At 46.2% G+C, this 21,998-nt stretch overlaps 1 protein-coding gene across 1 annotated transcript in view; it reads left to right on the top strand.

The window, feature by feature from the left end:
* The window catches only part of CDKL4 (cyclin dependent kinase like 4), an 843,500-nt gene that overhangs the window by 545,799 nt on the left and 275,703 nt on the right, over positions 1 to 21,998 (top strand). Inside the window, exon 5 of the mRNA XM_078662902.1 lies at positions 17,417 to 17,507. Coding sequence (XP_078519028.1) covers positions 17,417 to 17,507 — 91 coding nt within the window. The remainder of the gene's footprint in view (positions 1 to 17,416; positions 17,508 to 21,998) is intronic.

Here is a 21,998-nt window from a genome sequence, read left to right as displayed (position 1 = left end):
CAGGTGATCATGTAGACCACGTGGCTGGTATTGCAATTTGTGTGGGTTCTCAGGGTCCATTTGAAATCTGGTAATAACTGTAGTTCTTTAGTTGGTCTTGTTAAGCTGCATACGGAACATGAGCCATATGGATAGTGTCCTGTGACCTGGGGGTTGCCCCATGGGTTGGTAATTCCTCTGGGTATTCTCAGGGCAGGTCTAGTATGAACTAGAATGTCTTTCAAATTGCGACTCCTCTTATTTGCGAACCTTGGTTTGGGCCAAGACAGGTTCCCAGATGTCAATATTTGCCAATTTTGCCATCTGAGAGAAAATTTACCATACAGCCAGTTCCTCAGATTGCGGCGTAATTGCAGTAATACGACTGAGTATAAATCACAGGCCGACGACCTCTGCAAGAAACTGGAAGCCTGGGACTACCCCAGGAGGGTGATCAATAAATGCAAAAAACGTGCCCGAAACCAAAATAGAGAGGCACTCTTCGAAACTGTCCAAAGAGTACCCCCAGAAGATATTCTGACCTGTGTGACCATCTACAGTCCAATGACGAACAGTGTAAAAAAGATCATTAACAAAAATGGGCAAATATTGACATCTGGCAACCTGTCTTGGCCCAAACCAAGGTTCGCAAATAAGAGGAGTCGCAATTTGAAGGACATTCTAGTTCATACCAGACCTGCCCCGAGAATACCCAGAGGAATTACCAACCCATGGGGCAAACCCCAGGTCACAGGACACTATCCATGTGGCTCATGTTCCGTATGCAGCTTAACAAGACCAACTAAAGAACTACAGTTATTACCAGATTTCAAATGGACCCTGAGAACCCACACAAATTGCAATACCAGCCACGTGGTCTACATGATAACCTGCCCATGCAGTCTGAGATATATCGGCATGACGTGCAGGAAGATTAAACAAAGAGTGTGTGAGCACCGTAGCAATGTTAAGTGCAAAAGGAGCACTACGAAAATGGTGAACCATTATCTAGAGATGGGCCACACAGTAGACGAACTACACTGGGTCATCCTTGAGACATTACCTAACAAAGACAGAAACGCTGAGAAGATTCTCTTTGAAAAAGAGCAAAGGTGGGTGCATAGGTTGAGAACGGACAATGAAGGCCTGAACGATAATATCCCGTGGCTCAGCCTTGCGAGACAGTGATTAAACACCACCTGACTAAAGTAACCCATGACCTATTAAGAGGCACCAGAACTGAATCTAAAAAACGAATACCAGAGTTGCTACATGGCACAAGAGGATATCAGAAATAATGCCCTTCCATAGAGTATGCTTATACAACACTACTAATCACAGTGCCCAAGATACCATCTGTACAGATCCAACTGAAAAACATGTTACTTTCCACGTTTTCACATTCAGTCTCACAACAGGAGATAGAGAAAATAATAATAATTATGTAAACTATGCCCCTCGATTTCTACAGTGTGCTGTTCCGTTTTCAATAGAACTATGTACAGCTGTCACACCGTAGATGTTACAGTCTAAACATAGGACTAAAGACAAAAGAGCATGAGCCCATCAGTATACATACTAATGTTTGTTACATCACTCAACGTTAAGCACAGTGGTAACCACTGGACCTATCTATTCATGTCTATCAAAGAAGCACTAACCAATTAACATAGAGGTATCCAACTAGCCCGCAACGTTTTTGCTTGATAAAACGCTATTGTAGATACTTTGGGTTCCCATGGAAACACACATGAGGGCAACAACCAATGGGATCACTTTATAATAAGATCTCCCTCCCCTTAATAATGACATTGAAACGCAACTCTTCGTTTCTGGGTCGGCACGAACAGCGCGTACACACAGGACGCCAGCAACGGACACAGAAGGTAGCAATGCCGGAGAAGCGAGAACATCATAATCGCAAGTATCATGCTGCCCATTTATTTGACCAAAAGCTCTTTCTCCTTATAGTCCGCCTGGAGCTCGGCCACCCGATTGAAGCGCGTTAGTTACACGCGTGAGGTAAAATAAGTTTTCCTATTCTGTCACGAACGGACCACGAGTAATCACTTATATATATGACCAACAGCCCGACTGGTTTTTAGATAATGAATATAAAAGAGCATTATTTAAGTCTAATTCGGCGCAAACCAACCGAATGTATTTACCGTAAATTGGCACGTTACCATACGTTTGTTCTGATGGTTAGTGAGCACAGTAAAAAACGACATCACGCATTGCCTCCGAATGTTGAATAGATAAACACGAACCTCTGGATTAATTCACGCCTTGGGATATGTTTGTACGACATTCTTACACATGTAAAACATGCATGCATCACCCATTCTAAGCATGCTATAGCCCTCTGCATGATTTGAGAGAGAAAAAGAGAGAGTTGACATTGCCATATACTTTTGTTGGTCTATGAAGTATTGCCATTTTGTAGTTGTTATGTAGTCCATCACTAAATAGACGATGTCTAGCAGATTTCTGCTAAGTACGTGTCCCACTGTACCCCCATCCCTTGTATGTTGAGTAAAAAAAAACTTGTGTTTATTTTTCTCCATAGGTACATTGAGACCTCCATTGCAAAGAAACAGGTTGATAATTTCCCTATTTCTCACCACTGTTTTTAGAGCACCTTATATCTATAATTTTCTTCACATTATTCACCCAGTGGTCCTGATGAACGCCCGTAAGTCCTAATTCAGGCAATTGAGGCAGAAACATGTCGACCAATTTTTAAACCCCCCCCCACTATTCTTGATTCCTATACTCTGAGTGCATCTGTTACTCTTAATAAGTCCACGATATGCACTATTCAAGAGTTTACCAGACCCGAACCCAGACTTAATAATTTTTTCTATCTGGTTTTCCGGGCTTTTTAAACACACTGGCTCACTACTGTATCAACCTTAGGTAAGAACCTCCCGGTGGAGGCTGCATAACCTAATCGACCTGATGATTATGCACACACGTGATTAGATAGCGGAGAACCAAGCTATACCGCTAAGTTACCACCATACCCATCACGTGCATGAGGGTCTTTTTAACTGGGACACCCCACGTTTCTCCTGCATACCTAAGGTTGTGCAGGACTAGTGATCCTTCCCCTTTTGATTAGTACAAATAGTATGTTCTCACCGAGCTAGCGAGCTGTAATAATCACGAGTGCTGTCCGTTGACCAAGCCTTGCATTATTGTGTTTCAAGCTTGTTGACTATAACAAAACAATACTTTATCAACGGTCATGAATTTTCATTGCACATGCCTCATTCTTCATTGAGTATCATAAAATTTAGCAAGACAAAATGGATTCCATGCAGGACAGAAAACTTTGCCTTCCCATTCCTACCATCCATGAAAGGAAGGCTGGTCAGGTCCTCACAGACAACACCACTGCCCTGTGGTACTAAAACAAGCAGTGCGGACTGGGTCCTCGGTCCTTTGTCAAGAGGGCATCTCGTTGGGTGTGAACCACCAAGCAGGGTCTTTAAATGCTAGGGCAGACAAACTCAACTTGTGACACCTAGTAAGTCGCAAATGGCAGCGACGCTCTGTGCTACCTCGAGTGTAGCTGTCATTTTGACAGCAATTAGGAGAAACCTGGCTCAGTCTATTCACCATTTCAGAGAGCATGAAATGTTAACACTTTTGCCCATTGCTGTTCTCAAATAGTTACTCTCTGGGACTCATTCCACCTGTAAAGGAGCTCTGAGCTTTTTCATGCTTTGACGCATCTGACTCTCCTGCCCAGAGTTCTGAAGAAGATCAGGAACGAACATGCCCAAGTCATCCTAGTGGCTCTTTGTTGAGCCAGGAAAATGTGATAGCCATTGCATCTGGGCGTGACCATCTGACCTCTGAACATGCTGCTGCTTAAGGAGGATCTTCTATCTGAGCAGCAGTGCATTGTTTGCACCCTGGCCTGCACAATCTACACCTCCATGTGTGCAGTTTGAGTAGCAACAGTTGACTGCCTTCAACCAACATCTTGAAGTAGTGGGTGTCATTTTAGCGGCCAGGTGTCGACCAGACGCTGGGGTAAGTTTGTGACCTGGTGTAATTCCTGCCATACAGACCCATTACAGGCAAAGTTGTCAGTTATTTTGCTTATTGTGTGGTCATTAGTCCAGCAAGGACTTGCTGGGGGTTGGGGATGGGTGGGTGGCTGGGGGGTAGGGTTCTATTAGGATCAATGGTCTCACTTGTTCCTGTCTAGATTGCTTTGTTATGGTGTTCCGCGTGCATTGGTCAACACATTCATGCCCTTTATAGCTGTGGCCACTTGTGATGATGGCGGGTAAGCTTTCCACCATTTCTGTTGTAAATTTTGTTACACGGAATGTGCGGGGTTTGAACAACACTAGGAAAGGTAAACATGTATTGAATTATTTGCAGCGCTATGAAGCAGATATTGTTTTTCTGCAGGAAACACACTTGTCCACCTCCTCTCCTACATAATTTGCCTGTGGTTGGGGTACGCACCGCTATTTTGCAAACTGTAGCACATTCTCCAGGGGAACTGCCATACTTATACACACACGTCTACCCTTCCAATTGTATAAATTGATCACTGATAGAACGGGTCATTACACATTGGTGACAAGGAGGTTGATGGGATATAACCTTGCTTTAATGTGCATTTATGCACCGAATGTGGGTGAGCCTGAATTCTTTCACTCTCTGCATGCCTTATTGCTCCCCTTGGATGCTGATCATGTTTGCTTAGGGGGAGATTTTAACCTACTTCTACAACCCACCCTAGACAGTACAGCGCCTTCCCCTGCCGTGAACCCCTGAGCCAACAGGGTACTTAGGGACATCTGAGACTTCATTGGTCTTATCGACATATGGCGCATGCGCAGCCCTGACAACTCTGCTTACATGCATTACTCAACCCCCATGACACTTGGACTCAGCTGGACTTTTGGCTTGTCTCCCGTACCATGGTTCCTTGGTTTCGCAATATGACCCATCTGCCTAGAACGTATTCTGACCACTCACCGGTCTGTATGCATATCCAGATCCCCAGGCCAGAGGGAGTTGAGAGGCAGTGAAAGTTCCCGGAGCAAGCCGTGAACGATGCAGTATTCTCGACCAAAATCCGAGAGTCCATAATTACTTACTTTGATCTCAATGTGGGCACTGTTAGCACATGGGAGACTTTTTGGGAGTCATTTAAAGCGTTCATAAGGGGGGGAATGTATTTTGAAGCACTCTGGGGTTTTGAAGTCATTGAGGGGCACACTGCCTCGCTTAGAGGACTGGCAGAAAGTTTTAGACACGGACCTACTTGTACACTCGGACCCGATTAAGCAGGCCAGTCGCCTGTTGCTACTGCAGAATTCTGGGAGATGGCGGAGAGCAAAACTATCTTCCTGGGGAAATATGCAACTGCCAGGCGATACGGTGAGGGGGACAGGCCGGGTCATACGCTTTCTCAGTTGTTGCAGCCTTGTGTGGGGAAGACTTACATAGCAAGCATTCGTTCGGAGGATGGACAGCTTCACACAGACACAGCAGAGATCAGGGATGAGTTTTGTCGATATTACACAACTTTATACACTACGAATGCGCACCCGGATGAGGACAACTGCAGGGCCTATTTAGATGAGATTGCTGTGGCATGGCTTGAGGATTATATGCAAAAGTTCTTAGCGGAGCCCTTCTCTAAGGAGGAAATTGTCAGTGCCATTGATGCGTTAAATGGCACTACAGCACCTGGACTAGATGGCTTCACCGGCGTTTTTTATAAACATTATAAAGATATACTGGCACCTTATCTTGTCCAGGTATACAACGAAGGCCTGGAAAATAAATCATTGCCCCTAACACTGCCCAAAGCTGTAATTGTTTTAATACCTAAGCCTGGCAAAGATCCATTGAGCTGTGGGTCTTATAGGCCGCTATCACTTCTAAATTTGGACTGCATAATCCTGAAAAAGAGATAATCCCCTTGCTCAAACAGTCTAGTCAGTGCACAATGATTAACTGTACATAAATTAATAATGACAACCTAATTCAATTCATACATATCACAGTTATTAAAAAAAACACAGTTAGAAAATATTTTTGTTAAAAACCTATACCATCTCAGTTATAACTCAATAAAAAATATTTTCCAAATACATTGCATATAATACACAGGAAATAAATCAACTCAAATGAAAAATACAGTTATGACCAGCATAACAGAGACAACACAATATGTAAGACAAAGCACCTTATCATTTACGTTTGCACATCTTATAGAACTAATATTATCAAACACAACTCGTGATACATTGATTCAATCAGTATCTACACATTTGTATTAATCCTTAGATTGTGCGTGCAGAAGCGTCAACGCGTTTCGATGGTATACAATTATATAATTCCACCTTTATCAAGACCCAATGATAACGTTCTCTCCTGTCAATCCTGGTTTTCAATTCCCTGTGTAAAGAAAATGTATATAATACATATTTCAATATGCGCATTTTTATTCATACAATTTTGCTGCATATCAATCTACTTTTTCCTGTGTTATACAATATTTGATCAATCCCCCTGCTTGAAGCAGATTTATAGACTGAACCTTTCACTATGCACATTTTTGTACAAACAGTTTCATTGCATATCAGTCTACTTATTCCTATCATGAACAATATCTATTCTCTGTCGTTCTCTCTTTATTTGTATATTTTACATAATTTTTTTATAACCTCAGCTACTAGGGATGCCGCCCTCCCCATATTACAGTCAGCATGCTACTGTTCTCCAATGATACTTTTATTCTTATCAGTTTCCCTTCTATTCAGGGGCAGTCCAATTACTATTTCATCATCAGGAAAAACAAACTGAAATATATGTCTCCTGGTATGGTGACTCCCCTTCCGCCCCATCGGGTCATTTTATCTCTATTTATCATTGCCCAACACATGGGTCGTAGTTACCTTAAATTCAGAGTCACTTTGCCTTTGCTTGTTCTTCACTTTAAAACTCCCTTTGCTATGTGTGACGATTCCTATATTGAATAATGTCCTATTACTTACGGTAATCTTCATTACTCCGGGTCCCGTAGTCCTCGACACCTTCATTAACAAAGTGAGATACCCCATCTCGCTGACAGAAAAAAAGAAGAAGAAGGAATGCTGGACCTACCCTCCCCCTCCCGCCGGGAGTACATTGGTGTACAGGTCCCAGCATTCCCTCTGAAATACCAAGCCAAGGATGAAGGCCGGGAGTTCAGGAGGGAGGGAGGGAACTCATGAAGGTGTCGAGGACTACGGGACCCCGAGTAATGAAGATTACCGGTAAGTAATAGGACATTACCCCCAGGTCCCTTCATCCTCGACACCTTCATTAACAAAGTGAGAAATACCAAAGCAGACCCCGGCATTCATCCAGAAAAAAACACAACAAACCACCAGGACAGCAAGGAAACCCAGAGATTTACTGAGAAAACAGAAATCAAGGGCGAACACAACTTAACACCCCCAAAGCAAAACTGCCCTCATCACCCAGCAAATTGAGAAGGCGGTAATGCCTGATGAAAGTATTGGAAGAAGCCCAAGTGGCCGCCCTACAAATCTCAGAGAGAGGGACACCGCGGACCTCAGCCCAAGAGGCCGCCACCCCCATCATAGAACGACCCTGAACACCCACCGGAGGAGGGGACCCAGAAAGAGAGTAGGCCAAGGAAATAACCTGTTTCAGCCAGCGACCTATAGACACAGAGGAAGCCCTACGCCCACGGGAAGCAGCCCCAAAGGAGACAAACAGGGAATCAGTCACACGAAAGGCCGCCGTGCGCTCAAGATAAACGTGCAAAGCCCTGCACACATCCAACAAGGACCAACAGGGACCACCAGGGGACTCCAGAACAGAGCCCAACGCAGGCAAGACCAACTCCTGGCACCTGTGAAACTGAGAAGCGACCTTAGGCACGAAGGACGAATCAAGGCGAAACACCACCCCACCCTCGGAAAAGGATAAGAAAGGCTCATGCGCCAACAAGGCCCCCAAACCGCAAGGCGAGGAGCAGAGGTGATGGCCACCAGAAACACAACCTTCAAGGTAACAAACTTCAAATCCACCTCCGACAAAGGCTCAAAAGGAGGACCAATCAAAGCCCGAAGGACCAAGGGCAAATCCCACAGGGGAAAGGAAGGCCGGGATACGGGACGAGAAAGAGAAAAGCTGCGGAGCAGACGAGAAACCAAGTCCTCACTAACCCTGGGCGGCCAGCTACGCTCCGTGCACGGAGTGCACGGAGTGCCGTCTCCTACGCAATTTGCGTAGCGGGCGTAGCCAGGCGGCACTACGCGCGCTCCGCAGACGGTGCGTAGCCGGCCGCCACCCGCCTCCCTCCCGCCCTCCCTAAATACATAAATAAACAGTATAGAAAGCTTTTAAAAACACTTACCTTGTCTGCCGCGTCCCCGGGGCTCCCTCTCGCCGTCCCGCGATTCGCGCCGCCATTTCGGATCCTAATGCGCAGTGTTTTTAAATGCTTTTTATACTTTTATTTATGTATTTAGGGAGGGCGGGAGGGAGGCGGGCGGCGCGGAGTGGGGCTACGCGGAGTGCGCGGGTGGGCGTAGTTGTGTGCCCACTTCGCGTAGCTCCGCGGAGCCCCACTCCGCACACTACACCCAGGGTTAGTCCTCACCATCCGAAAGGTTACCCCACGGGGAACGAAACGCCCGAACAGCCACCCACTGAGCACGCAAAGTGGACACAGCCCAGCCCTTCTCGAAACCTTCCCACAAAAACTGAAGCAAAGCCTGCAAAGAACAGTGCAAAGGGCAAAGCCTCAACGCCGAACACCAACAACTGAAGTTACCCCAATGCTGATCATAAGACCTGAGGGTAGAAGGCAGACGGCAACCCTGAAGAGCCACCGCTAAATGTTCCGGGAAACCTCGCCGCCACCACCCCTGCCTCTCAACCTCCACACCGACAGCCGCAACCGGAGAAGAGACAGGGACGGGGAGGACCGCAGGGGAGACAGGGACAGGGGGAGAAACCAAGGGCCCCGCACTGCCAAAAGACGAACCATCGGAAACCACGACCTCCGAGGCCAAAAGGGCAGAACCACTACCACCTCCTGATCTTCCAGACACAGGCGGGACAGAAACCGGGGAATCAGCGCCAGCGGAGGAAAGGCATAGAGAAGGCGGGATGGCCAAGTAACCGACAGGGCATCCACCCCCCAACAACCCTCCTGCAGAAACCGGGAGCAGAAGCAGGGAATCTACGCATTGCGCCGGGAGGCAAAGAGGTCGAGAAAGGGATGCCCAAACCTCCCGCACACAAGCCGAAACACAACCCGGGTGAACGACAACTCCAGAGGACCCGGAAAGCAGCGACTCAGGACATCCGCCACACAGTCGTCCACTCCCCTGAGATGAATCGCAGTCAGAGACAGCAGATGACCCTCCGCCCAACAGAATAGGGGAATGACCACCGCGTTCAAGGAGGCTGAACGAACCCCCTTGAAGATTGAGATAGGCCACCGTCACCATATTGTCCAACCTCACCAAAACATTCCTACCGAGCAACCGGTCCCGAAACCCCATCCCAGCACGGGACACAGCAGTCAACTCCCGCCAGTTGGAAGACCGGCGGCTCTCCAGGAGGAACCAATGACCCTGAAGGAACCGGGACCCCAAGGTCGCACCCCACCCCAAGGAGCTGGCATCTGTCGTCAAGACCAGCGAAGGAGAAGGCTGCAAAGGGAGACCCTGAGACAGATGGACCCGCGCCGACCACCAAAGAAGAGACGGGAGGATCACAGGAGACACCGGCAGAAGAAACTCCAAATCGCGGTACAACGGATTCCAGTGAGACAGAAGGTACCCCCACATGGGGCGCAGGTGAAAACGAGCCCAGGCCACCGTAAAGACAGTCGCTGCCAGCAGACCCATAAGACGCAACCAGAGGTGCCCCGGAAACGCCGAGCAAGAGACACCAGGGTCACAATCCGAGGATCGGGCCAGAACACACAGTTGAGATCCGTGCGAAACCGAGCCCCAATGAACACCAGGTCTTGAGATGGAGTTAGCTGGCACTTGGGCAAGTTGAACAGAAACCCGTGCTGATGCAACGCAGAACACACCAACTCCCTGGCCTCCAACAACCAATCGTCTATGTAGGGATACACCATCACCCCCTGAAGATGGAGCCAGGCGACCAAGGGAGCCACCACCTTCGTAAAGACCCTCGGGGCAGAACGAAGACCGAAGGGCAAAACCCGGAACTGATAGTGACGCCCCTGAACACAAAACCTCAGGAAGCGACGGGACCGAGGATGCACCGGGACATGGTAATACGCGTCCTGAAGATCCAGGATACACATGAAGTGACCTGGAAGCACCAAAGGAATCACCCTCTGCAAGGTCTCTATGCGAAAGAGAATCCGCAACACCCAACGGTTCATAACCTTCAAATCCAGAACCAGGCGGAAACACCCCGTAATCTTAGGCACCAGAAAGATCAGGGAATAGAAGCCCAACCCCACCTCCGAAGGAGGAACCTCCTGAACGGCACCCTTCAGAAGAAGATCTGCCACCCCTTGAGAGAGATGAGCCCTCTTGGAATGGCAAGCAGGCCAGGGAGTCGGGCGGAGGCCGGAATCTGGAGGGCAAACAGAAAACTCCACCACGTACCCCACTCGAAGAACATCCAACACCCAGGCGTCGTAACAGGACTGAACCGAGGCATCCAGAAAGAAGTGCAGTCGCCCTCCTACCAACAACCCAGGAACAACAGCCAAAGAGTCAGGAGCGAGGTTTAGCGGGAGGAGGGGACCTGGCTTTATGATCCCGACCCCGGCCAGAAGCAAACCTCCCCTGGCCCTTCCCAAACTGCATACGATAGGAAGGACAAAAGATAGATTTAGCCTTAGAAGGGACAGCAGCAGCAGCAGCAGCAGCAGAAGAACCTTCTAAAAGAAGAAGAGTGTTTCTTCTCCTTAAACAGCTTATGCAATTTGGTCTCCAACTCCCCCCCCAAACAGCATAGAACCCTGGAAGGGCAAACGCAAGGCACAAGCTTTCTGCGCAGAGTCTGTCTTCCAGTCCTTAAGCACAAGACTGCGACGAGCTGCCACACAAGCCCCACCGGAAAGTGCAGTCGCACGCACGACGTCAAAATAGACATCAGACAGAAGCTCCACCTGACGCTCAATGTGCTCAAGAAGACCGGAACAGTCAGTGGCACCATCCGTCAATTGATAGAGAGATTTAATGTCAGACAGCAGAGACTGCGAAACATAAGTCCCATAAACACCGGCCCTCAAGGCCAGGTGGAAACCAGAATAAACCTTGCGGAGAGCAACATCAGCCTTCTTATCCACAGGATCCTTCAGCACAGCGTCCTCCACCAATGAAGTGCAACCCCCAAACTAGCCACAAAAGAGTCAATGGGGATCGAATCCGGGAGTTCAGTAGCCATCTCCTGCAGGGGATAAAGGCGAGCCATAAATCGCGGAACCAAAATGTGATCCGGATCAGCCCACTCCCTCTTCAGGACATCTTTAGTAAAGGGATGCACTGAGACATCAACCATGGCAGAACTCTGGAACTGCCGCAGCAAAGGACCCCCAGAGGTACTGGGAGCAGCCTCATCGGTGAATCCCATGTTCTCCTTCACATGTTTCAAGATGCCATGCAGGGCGTCCTTGTCAATGTACTTCCCCTTCAGGTCAGAGTCCCCGCCCAGGTAGACTCATCCCCAGAAGACACAGAGGAGTCCAGAGGCGCAGCTGGCCCTTTGCAGCGGGCCCCACCATCACCCATCTCCGTAATGGTCTCCCTGATCAAGCGCTTCAAGCGTGCATCCCTACCCCCACCGCGGCGCCTGGACCAGCAGGAGACGGAGAGCGAGAGTCACTGGAAGAAGAGGAAGAGGACCTCACCCTATGCCGCCTCTTCCTAGAACTTTTCCCCATCACGAAGAAGAAGGCACACGATGAATAGCACACTCGGCAAATAAGTAAGCACCAAAAGAACACCAAAACCGCTATGCAGTACTCACCCACTTTTAAACCTCCGAGAAACCGTCGGGACAGAAGCGCCTGACCCGCCTCAAGACGGCAGACAGGCAGCTGCAAAACCGGAAGGCGTCACGAAGTCCAGCCAATCCGGAGCCACGAAGGAGGCCACGCCCCCCAGTAAGTCCGGCAGACCAGGAGGGGTGGCCATCGGGCAAACGATGGGCCCACGCGGTCCAAACATCCACGCGCGGCCCAAGAAGCGTCCAGTGCAGCCCGCACCACTCCCCCACGCCCGGCAGGGAGGGAGAGGCAATCCATCCGAGGGAACGAAACCCCCAGAAGTAAGTCCAGCGAAGGAGCGCTCACGGTTCTCGCACTTCAACACATCCTGTCAGAATGACAGAAAAAAAGAACAGAGGGAATGCTGGGACCTGTATGCTTATGTACTCCCAGCGGGAGGGGGAGGGTAGGTCCAGCATTCCTTCATCTTCTTTTTTTCTGTCAGCGAGATGGAATATCTCACTTTGTTAATGAAGCTGTCGAGGATGGAGGGACCAGGGGGTAATAACGAAATGCAGAATCAGCAAGTGAGCCACTTTATAGATACAAAAAAAAGTTCCCTGTTTTTCAGTTTGGCTTGGACTCATAATAGTTATATTGAACTCAACTCCCTTACCTCAATCGTTGAAATGAGAGCATGTTCGTGGCTGTCGTTCATGTATAAATGTCACCATTGCGTATATTCTGTGCCTCACACTTCTCTATTGATAAGACACTGTGCTCCCCTCAAATCTGCGAAAAGTATATATACAACACAATGTTACCTCCCATTTTAAAGGCATGCATTTCTACAGATTAACATAGCCCCTTCCCTCTTTGTTTTAACTTATTCACAAATTGGTATTGGGTTCAACTTGCAGATGAATTAAAACTACAGCTGACCGTTGAGGTTTTCCGTCCTCTTCTTAAATGTTGACCTAGTTTCAGGGCAAAGAACGTAAGGCGCGTTAAGATAAACGGTTCACCCCTTGTCCGCTGCCCTGCTCCGTCCTACCTTAAATTCCACAGCATGCAACCAGGGAAACAAAATTATTTTTTAACTGTGTTTTTTAATAAAAACTGTAATATGTATGAATTGAATTAGGTGGTCATTATTAATTTATGTACAGTTAATCATTGTGCACTGACTAGACTGTTTGAGCAAGGGGATTATCTCTTTTTTTGGTTGTAAGTACCTCATTTCCCTTGAGATTTATAAGGGGTCCCGCTCTGTCTTTCACACGTAATTTGCACAACCTGCAAAATCCTGGCCAAAATGATTGCATTGAGCCTTGCGTTACCCTTGGATCGCATCATATCACCAGTGCAATCTGGTTTCGATCCCCATCGGTCCACCGCTCTGCATTTTTGTACATTGTTTGCAGTACTACATAGACTCACTCCAGAGCTCCTGGCTGCGGCGGTCCTGTTGGACTCCGAAAAAGCAATTGATTAGCTGGGATGGCCTTTTATATGGGCGGTAATGAGGAAACTAGGCATTCCCAAGGGTTTCATAGACCATACAGGGTTGTTGTGTGCCTCTCCCACCGCAGACTCCGCATGAATGGTACTTTATCTTCCCCCTTTTAGTCTCACACATGGCACCAGGCAAGGATGCCCGTTGTCTCCTTTACTTTTTATATTGGCATTAGACCCCTTAGTCTGCCACTTTCAGGAGAAGCATCTCCAGAGAGGTATACAGTTCAAAACGGGCCCCCTCCTCCTGTCACTCTATGCCAACGACAATGTTTTGTGTGTCTGCTGCACCAAACCAATCTAGATCCACTGATCCGAGAGATTCTTTGTTTTGGTGGATACTCTGGACTGGGTGTTAATTGGAGTAAGTCCTAACTGTTCCCTTTGATCACTTGCACCATTGAATGGGAATGCAAATTCCCGCTGATATGGTGTCATGACTCGTCTAGGTATTTAGGTATACAAGTACATAGAGAAACGGATCAGATGTTACGGCTAATTTACGGTTTAGCTATACATAACCTTGAAACGCAGATAGAACGCTGGTTAAAATTTCCACTCTCTATGTCCGGCAGAATTGCACTCATGAAGATGGTAGCTCTCCCAAAGTTTTTATAAATGTTTCACAATATTCCCATCCCGCTCCCAGACAGCTTCTTCAAGACCCTCCCATCACACCTCATCCGGCTTGCTTGGGGGGCAAGCGACCCAGGATCTGCTGGGACACCATGACCCTGCCATACAAAAGGAGGGACTGGGGGCCCTGGACTTCATATTGTATTATCTGGTTGAGTAGGCCAGCTTTGCCCACTCTTGGTACCATCCAGATGTGCGCATTCCCTATGGGAGACCTGAGTCTGATTTGGCACTTCCGACTTTGCTTTCCGCCCTTATACCCCAGGGCTTTCCTTGTGACCCCAGGGATATTCAGACTGTATCTACCACAAGCTGCGTGTGGCGCAAACTCTCACTGATCATAGGACATGGCTCCCTGTATTCCTCTGACATCCCTATATAACACAACCCATGACTTCCTATCCCAGAAGAGAACCTGGTTCTGCGAGTACTTAAATCCCATTCCATGGTAAGGTTTGGCGCCTTGTTCCCGGATGGGCATGTCTTTGACAATGCTGGTAGAGACAGGGTGCCTGACCTTTATGGACCAGTTTATTTTGACCAGGGTACGCAGGCCTCTGCGTTTCAAAATATCAGAATACCTGCTTGAGCCGCAGTCCTTTGGACCGCTGTCTCTCATTATTACAAACCCTGATGGGACTCGATTGATATCGAAATTATATATGGCTTGCATAAATCTGATCCCGTGCCACAACACTAAGAGCCAGGCTGCCTGAGAGAAGGATTTAGGGCATCGTATCCTTGACGACCAATGGGCCTACTGCTGTGCACAAACCAGGGGCATCTCCCTCAACAGCAGGCATAAGTTAATAAACTTCAAATACTTAGGCATACATGACCCCTGCTAAATTTTATGCGATTGACCCTTCCAGGCTGTACAACTGTAGGAAATGCAAAAGCCATTACGCCGACTTCCCCCATTTGACATGGTCCAGCCCCAAAATTGCGGAGTTATGGGTAGCCGTCTTTGAAACACTATCGCAAATAACACAGCTGGTAATAGTACCCTCCCAGAGGTTTCACTTTTAGGATATGTCCATACCATGCCCATGAATTACAGAAATTCATTGCTCTAGCGCTGCTTTTGGCTAAACGAGAGAAAGCACTTCGATGGGGCAACAAATTAACTTCTACAAAGAGTGCATGGCTTGCCAGTCTTACTTTTTGCAACACAAATTGTGAATTATATGCCACATTGGTTCCACCCTAGTCCTGACCAAAAGATATCTGGAGCCCGCTCAAGATATATTTGCAGAACTTGGACCCTGGTGCCCCTACCCAAACTACTGATGGTATCGTCCCGACGGGCGTGGGTTGAACAGCCTGCACAGGGGTCAGTGTTATTTTCACGATATCATGTAAATCGGATGGGAGGGAGATTGCTTGTTATGAGATGATGTGTCAAGAGATAATTTAACTTGCGTTGGTCATATATTGTAACCTTGTAGATTTCCCTTTTATTTTTGTGTGGCACAGTTTATGATAGCACTAATTGCGTGGGACTGTTAATATATTTCATCAGGAACACCTGCTAAGATAGCATTTACTGTATATGTTGGAATAATGATAAATAAAGTTTGGAAAAAAAGGACTTGCTGGGGGCACTGTTAAAAGTTATTTGTTGACCGTTTTGTATTTGCTGGACCAACTGTCCTTACTTAAATCACCTGTTCTAACGAGTTTTCCTAATGATCTGGCTCAAATGTTTCTACCCCAGCCTTTTGTGATGCCACAGTGGGTTCCTAATTTGGTTCTCACTTTCATTATTTGTACCCCATTTGGTCTGATGCAATGCACAGCTGCTCTTTGTGTTTACTGACTCTCAAAACAGCGTTTCTCTTAGCTTTAACTTCAGCTCATTGTGTGGGTGGGCTTCAAGCTCTGCCTGTTCATTCACTGTATACCATCTTTTCCCCTGCAAACTGGTGTTGCTGACTAAGGCCACATTCTGGCTCAAGGTTGTGATGCCTTTTCATGTCAGACAATGCATCACCTTTCCGGCATTCTTTGTTTCACGTCATTTCTCGAAAGACAAGAGAGACTCCGCCGCTTGGGCCCCAAAAGAACTCTGAGCTTATACATTGATCATACCAAGGAGCATCTGGTGTATGAGCAGCTCTTGATATGTTCTCTGAGGCAAAGAAAGGTAAGGCAGTGCAGAAAAGGATAATATCAAGGTGGTTAGTCTTCTGTATTAAAATCTGTGACTCACTGGCAAAGAGGCACTGGCCTGGAAGGTCTGAGGGCTCTTTCGACCAGAGCCAAGGGAGTTACAACTGGGTTAACATGTGGAAGGGCCATTCTTTAAACCTGTCAGGATGTGACATGGGTGTCAATCCACATCTTCACGAAGCACCGTTGTCTTGATAGCCAGGTATGCTAGGAAGGGTACCTTGCCTGAACAGTCCTGAAGGGATTTTTGGTCACAGCCATTCAACATACTTACCACCTTGGCATGTTCAACCTGTGTGTGTGTTCACAAGGGGAGGAATCTACTGTCAGAAGTAACCATCAGCAGAACAACTTACTTACCTTTGGTAACTCTTCTTCTGGTGGATCTAACTGAAGATTCCTCATGCCCCCCCAAATTTGATGGAATGTACTATTGTCTCCATATGTAGAAAGGTCCCAATTTAGTGATCTGCAGTGTCATATTTTATTACCTATCAAACTCTCCTTTCAAAGGCATGGACAGTCAAGAAAGAAACTTACATCAGTGTGCAGATGTGGCGCTTATATGTGGCTCCGGTGTTACTTCAGGGGCATTACAGAGTCGATACGGAGTTGCATGAATCCACCTGCTGTAGGCAATGCTGAAAAAAAAGATCTAGATCCAGTCTAGCACCTGGGGGTATACACCAGGTGGGGAATTTGCACTTAGATATATCATCCATCAGAAATAGTGTTACTGAAGGTAAGTAACTTGTTCAGCTGCCTTTTGGAAACACACAAAACATATTATAAGGAATTGAGGGGAGATGCTACTTATCTTGGTGGGGGAGAAGTTAAAAGAGGGGATTTATTTGATGGGACAAAAGAGGTTGTCTCTACCCAGAGATAGTCTTAACCTTGGAAGTAAGGACAGAGAAGAAGATTGATAAAATGATGAGCAGCATGTGGAGAATAGTGTCCCAACAGTAATATGTAGTTGTGAAGTATAACTTTGATAGCACTGCAATAATGAGCAGCGAGTACAATGACAGTTGTGTGAATGCAGTCAAAGGCAGTGTGAGAAATGTAATGTTATTACAAGTCTTTTGATCATTGCAGGTGGACTCACCAGGCTTTTGTTCTATTTTTCAGTGTATTCACAGGGATGTAAAACCAGAGAATATCCTCCTCACAAAGCAGGGCATCATCAAGCTATGTGACTTTGGCTTTGCACGAATTCTCAGTAAGTGGGCACATGCCCAGCACCATGTAGTTACTGCACCCACTGTGCCAGAAATGGGGTCTGTGTCTAAGAAGATCTACCATTGTAATATTTTAAATGTTATAAAGGCTCTTGGAGGGAATATTCTTGGCTGTCTGCCTTTGTGCATCCCTATGGTAGGCCTCTCCAATTGTGCTGCCAGTTCTTAAATAGGATGGGCCACAAGTGTATGGAGGACCCAACATCATTGCATCGATTTTTTGGCTCCCCATAAAATGACGACAGTTGCTCCCACTGGCCGCTGTGATTAGTAGGCTACCTACTGTGGCAGCAGTCAGCACAATATGAGGGGCCAAAATATTCATGAATCATAGGTAAACCACTGGCAGGCACATCAAGTCTATTGGCTTATTTGAGAAACTAAATGTTTTAATTAGTGTGATTTTTAAATACTGCACATTGGTTTATGATAGCAATAAACTGAATTATATCAACAGTACACTTGTGTGCTTATTTTGGATTGGTGTATGTAAACCAAAAGCTGGTATGTATGCCTAACACAATTGCGTGTGTGCACAATGAATCAGATTTCAGGCATACTCTGTTGCCTCACTCTAAATGTCTTTCTTTGAACATTTGAAGTTACCCATAAAAAACTGGTATTACTAATATCAAGATACCCTGTGTCTGTATTCTGACCCTACAGCTCCCTTTAAAAATGTTTCATCTACTCTTATGCTGTAGCATCTTACTGTTTGCATTACCTTTCATAGTGTGATACAAAATGTGAACCTCGTCATAAAGTCTAGTAGGTTTCCCACTTCAAGGTACTAATTTAGAAGGGAACTCTAAAACCACTCATATGTAGAAGAAATTAGTCATCTTTGCGAGGATATAGATAATTCCCTGCCAGCGGGAAATCATTTTACCACTTTGCCTCTGTCATATGTCTGTTTGATGGTTCTCCATCAGTGGAAGATCCTGCAATGAACGACTTACCATTTCCTCAGCAGATTGGTGGATTTCTTGTAGCCAGCCATCAGGAAGTTCCCCATTTAATGTATAGTGGGTTGGCATCTGTAAGGGTGGTAGAGTGCAGAATCTAGAGAAGTCTGCACTTTATGTGTATATTTTTCTCCAAAGTGCCTCCTGTGGCCATGGTAGGAGCTAGTTCAGTGACCTCTTATCACTTATATTTAAGCTTTCCTGTTTTCAGTTTCTATTTTTGGTAAATTCTGGTGGGGTTTTTTTTCCAGTGTTTTCAAGTGATTTCAATACCTTGAAAAAATAGTGGTTATCAGTGGTTAAACATTTTTGTGCCATTCAAAACAACAGAAGCAGTGTTTTTCCGTGATTATGGTAAGTTTTTATTTTATTATTTCTTGCTTTCTGCACCAATAGTGCATGGTATATAGACAGTATACGAACCACTAGCTAAGCGGCACAGTTGCGATGACTCTTTCTTTGATGCCACACAAAGCACAAAATTAGAAATATTTGCCTTTTGGTCCCCGCGCATAACAAAACAGTTTACTAGAATGGACGAAAAAGTCAATAGCATTCTTCATTAACTCTGAAGATTGTAAAGATGCTTTCAGCATACCATCTAACAAGTGGCAAGGATCTCTTACAGAAAAGCACTTCAGCTCAGGTATCGATTTTAAAAGGTCATCACGCAACATTTTCATATACATACCTAAATCACTACAAATACAAACACTATCACTCCAATCTTTGTTGAACTTGGAAATAACCTTTTAGTAGAAGCATTCCAAGTGACACTGCGTTCCATGTTTTCCAAGAGTCTGGTGTCATGTTTTCACCACTATCCCAGATGCTTGGTGACAGCATTCTTTTCACATACACCTTGCTTTGAATGTTTAAAGCCTGAGGTGTTGGCAATTCACCTACTATCAGTACTGACTCGCTAGAAACTGGAGGCTGATATATCCTGGGTTTTTACTTACGCTCTGTGGGTAAATGTGATGGCGCATATTGGGAAAGGTTCTTATGAAACCAGCCATTTTACCTATCAGTGGAAGAATCAATCGTAGTCAAAATATCTAATGAGATCTTGACATTTCTTGATTCTCTACAGTTTATAAAATAATTAAACAAGCCCTAAAACATGCTTCTAAACCGTGCATCTTTAAACCAAAGACCACAAAACTGAAAAAAGCAAAAGAAAGAAGAATCAATATTTTCTTGACATCCCTAAACAACAAAACTCAAGCATAATAATGTTAGCCCAGAACATAGCTGCCAAGGATTCAAATTGCCATGTGTGCCATTTTCATAATTTCAGTGTAATTATGAGTGACATATTAACGACTATGAGTGACACTTTCTAATGAGCAAAATCAATCATTGAAGACGCAGGGAAGATATCAATATCAGAAATTACACCAGCCCTGCTAAGTACAACGCATCAAGAGTTGGACTAACGCACACAGCTGCCAAGTCTTTAGCATGCATACCAGTTACATTTTTATGTTTATACTCTACTTATTAGTGGTATTTATGTCTATCATGTGTGACACTTTTAATAACATTTTATCATGAGAAGTTAGAAAGAAAGCGTATATGGGAAAAAATACCAAATCATCGTCCATGTATTGAAACACCTAAATTAGATCACTAATTCCACCATAGGAGAGTTTCGGATTTCTAAAGCTGGTGTGCACCAGGTTCCATAGTACTGTGGTTCCTCTAATTTTAATTACATTTAAAATCTATTTCATTCATTGCAACAACTAACTGCCCCATCATCATTAACAACCTTAAAAAATCCTTACTGCTCTCTTGCCCCCCCATCCCTGAAATGTCTGCCCAGAGGCCTCAAAATAAACATACCAGGGACAGGGCAGAGAAACGGAGCCAGGGAGGGTCAATAACAGGGCGTCAGAGGAGGAAATAATAGGACCTAAGACAGGGCAATAACAACATTGGAGAGGGCAATAAGAAGGCATCAAAGGAAGCATTAATAGGGAGTAGAGCGGCAATAACAACGCATCAGAGGGGACAATAATTAGACATCAGAGGAGGCATTAATTAGACAATGGAGAGGGCAAAACAATTCAGAGTTGTCATCAAAGGGGCTAATAAGGCCTAAAAGAGAACAATGGCAAGGCGTCTGTGAGGGTAACCAGACATGACAATAATATGGCACCAGCGAGGGCAATACACAGGTACTGGGCATCATAGAGGGCAATAATGGAGCATCAGGGAAATGGAAAACCAGGACCAGAAATATCGACATGATACCTACTTCACTTGGTCGCTGCCCGGTCGCAGATGAGTCCTAATGTTTGTGTGTCCGGGAGGCTGCAGATGGGTGGCACTTCTAGGCAGCACCTCACTCCGGCCTGCTATTGGCTGGCTGCAGCACTGCAGGCTGAGCTCAGGCGAGGCCGTCATTCCGGGACCATTTGCCGCCTGGCCCGCGACCCCCACACAGTGATTGGGCTGCCACTGTCGTGAAAGTTCAGTGAGGAACCTCCCAGTGATACTCTCCTGGCAGACGCTTTGCGCTGATATCCCGGGGTCATCACTTCTCCAAATCGTCTGCATTCGGTACTAGCCGGTAGGGGTAAAATTAATAACAGCTGACAGGGATTCAGCAGAAGGTGTTTTTTATTTCTGAAAAACAGCACCTGAGGGGAGAGGCCGGGTCCCAGCCATTGCTTACAAATACACAGAGAACACACGAGCCTCTGCACTAATTAAAGTGAAACCAAACTGGACACCATCAGGAGAGGGAAGTGTACCCCACTGCTTCTGACCTACCTCACTTCCTCTTCCTTCAGGACGCGCAAGGCACAACGATGGTCACATCCGGATTTAACCCCGGGCCCCCTAGTCAGTGTCAGTGTGGTGCGTCTGAAAGCTGCGCGGCGCCGTGGGCCGCAGGAAATATGCAGCCAGGCACGGTCAGGCTGCCGGGCAGATATTGTTACACTGTAGCACTCTCAGCCACTCCAGACCTGAGAGCAGACAGTCTTGACATTTAAATATTAACTTACTGAGCCCAGCTGCTGGCAACACGTCTGCGGGGAGCACTGAGCAGAACCGGCGCACAGCGCTGGCAGAGCCTGCACTGGCACCCTGCGTAGCCAGAGTTATAGAGTGGCATTAAATGAGTGACAATTCATTTCAGTCGGTGATGCAGATCACCACACTGAAATTGCTGAGTGTCACACTTGATGCGTGATACTAGGCAGGCATGACAGGCTTTCTTGCTGATTTACAGTTACAGTTTATAGTTACATTGTATTGGCCTCTTCAGTAAGAAAAAAAATTACTCTTTCACTCTCCTTTTCATTCTTTGAATGACATTTAGTTTGTGGCTGTGCAGGTGTTTTTTCAGTGTGTATAAGTTTACACTGGTGAGGGCTATTTCCCTTTCAGTGGCGTTTTATCAGTTATTCTAGGTTTAAACCTAAAACCGAACAGCCTACTTATATTGTTTCAAAAGACAGACTGCCCCAAAGTGGGAGCCTTTCTTCAAAAATA

This window comes from Lissotriton helveticus, chromosome 10 (assembly GCF_964261635.1).
Source record: "Lissotriton helveticus chromosome 10, aLisHel1.1, whole genome shotgun sequence".
NCBI lineage: Eukaryota > Metazoa > Chordata > Amphibia > Caudata > Salamandridae > Lissotriton > Lissotriton helveticus.
Note: the sequence above shows the minus strand (reverse complement) of the source record. Positions and strands in the feature narration are given on the sequence as shown.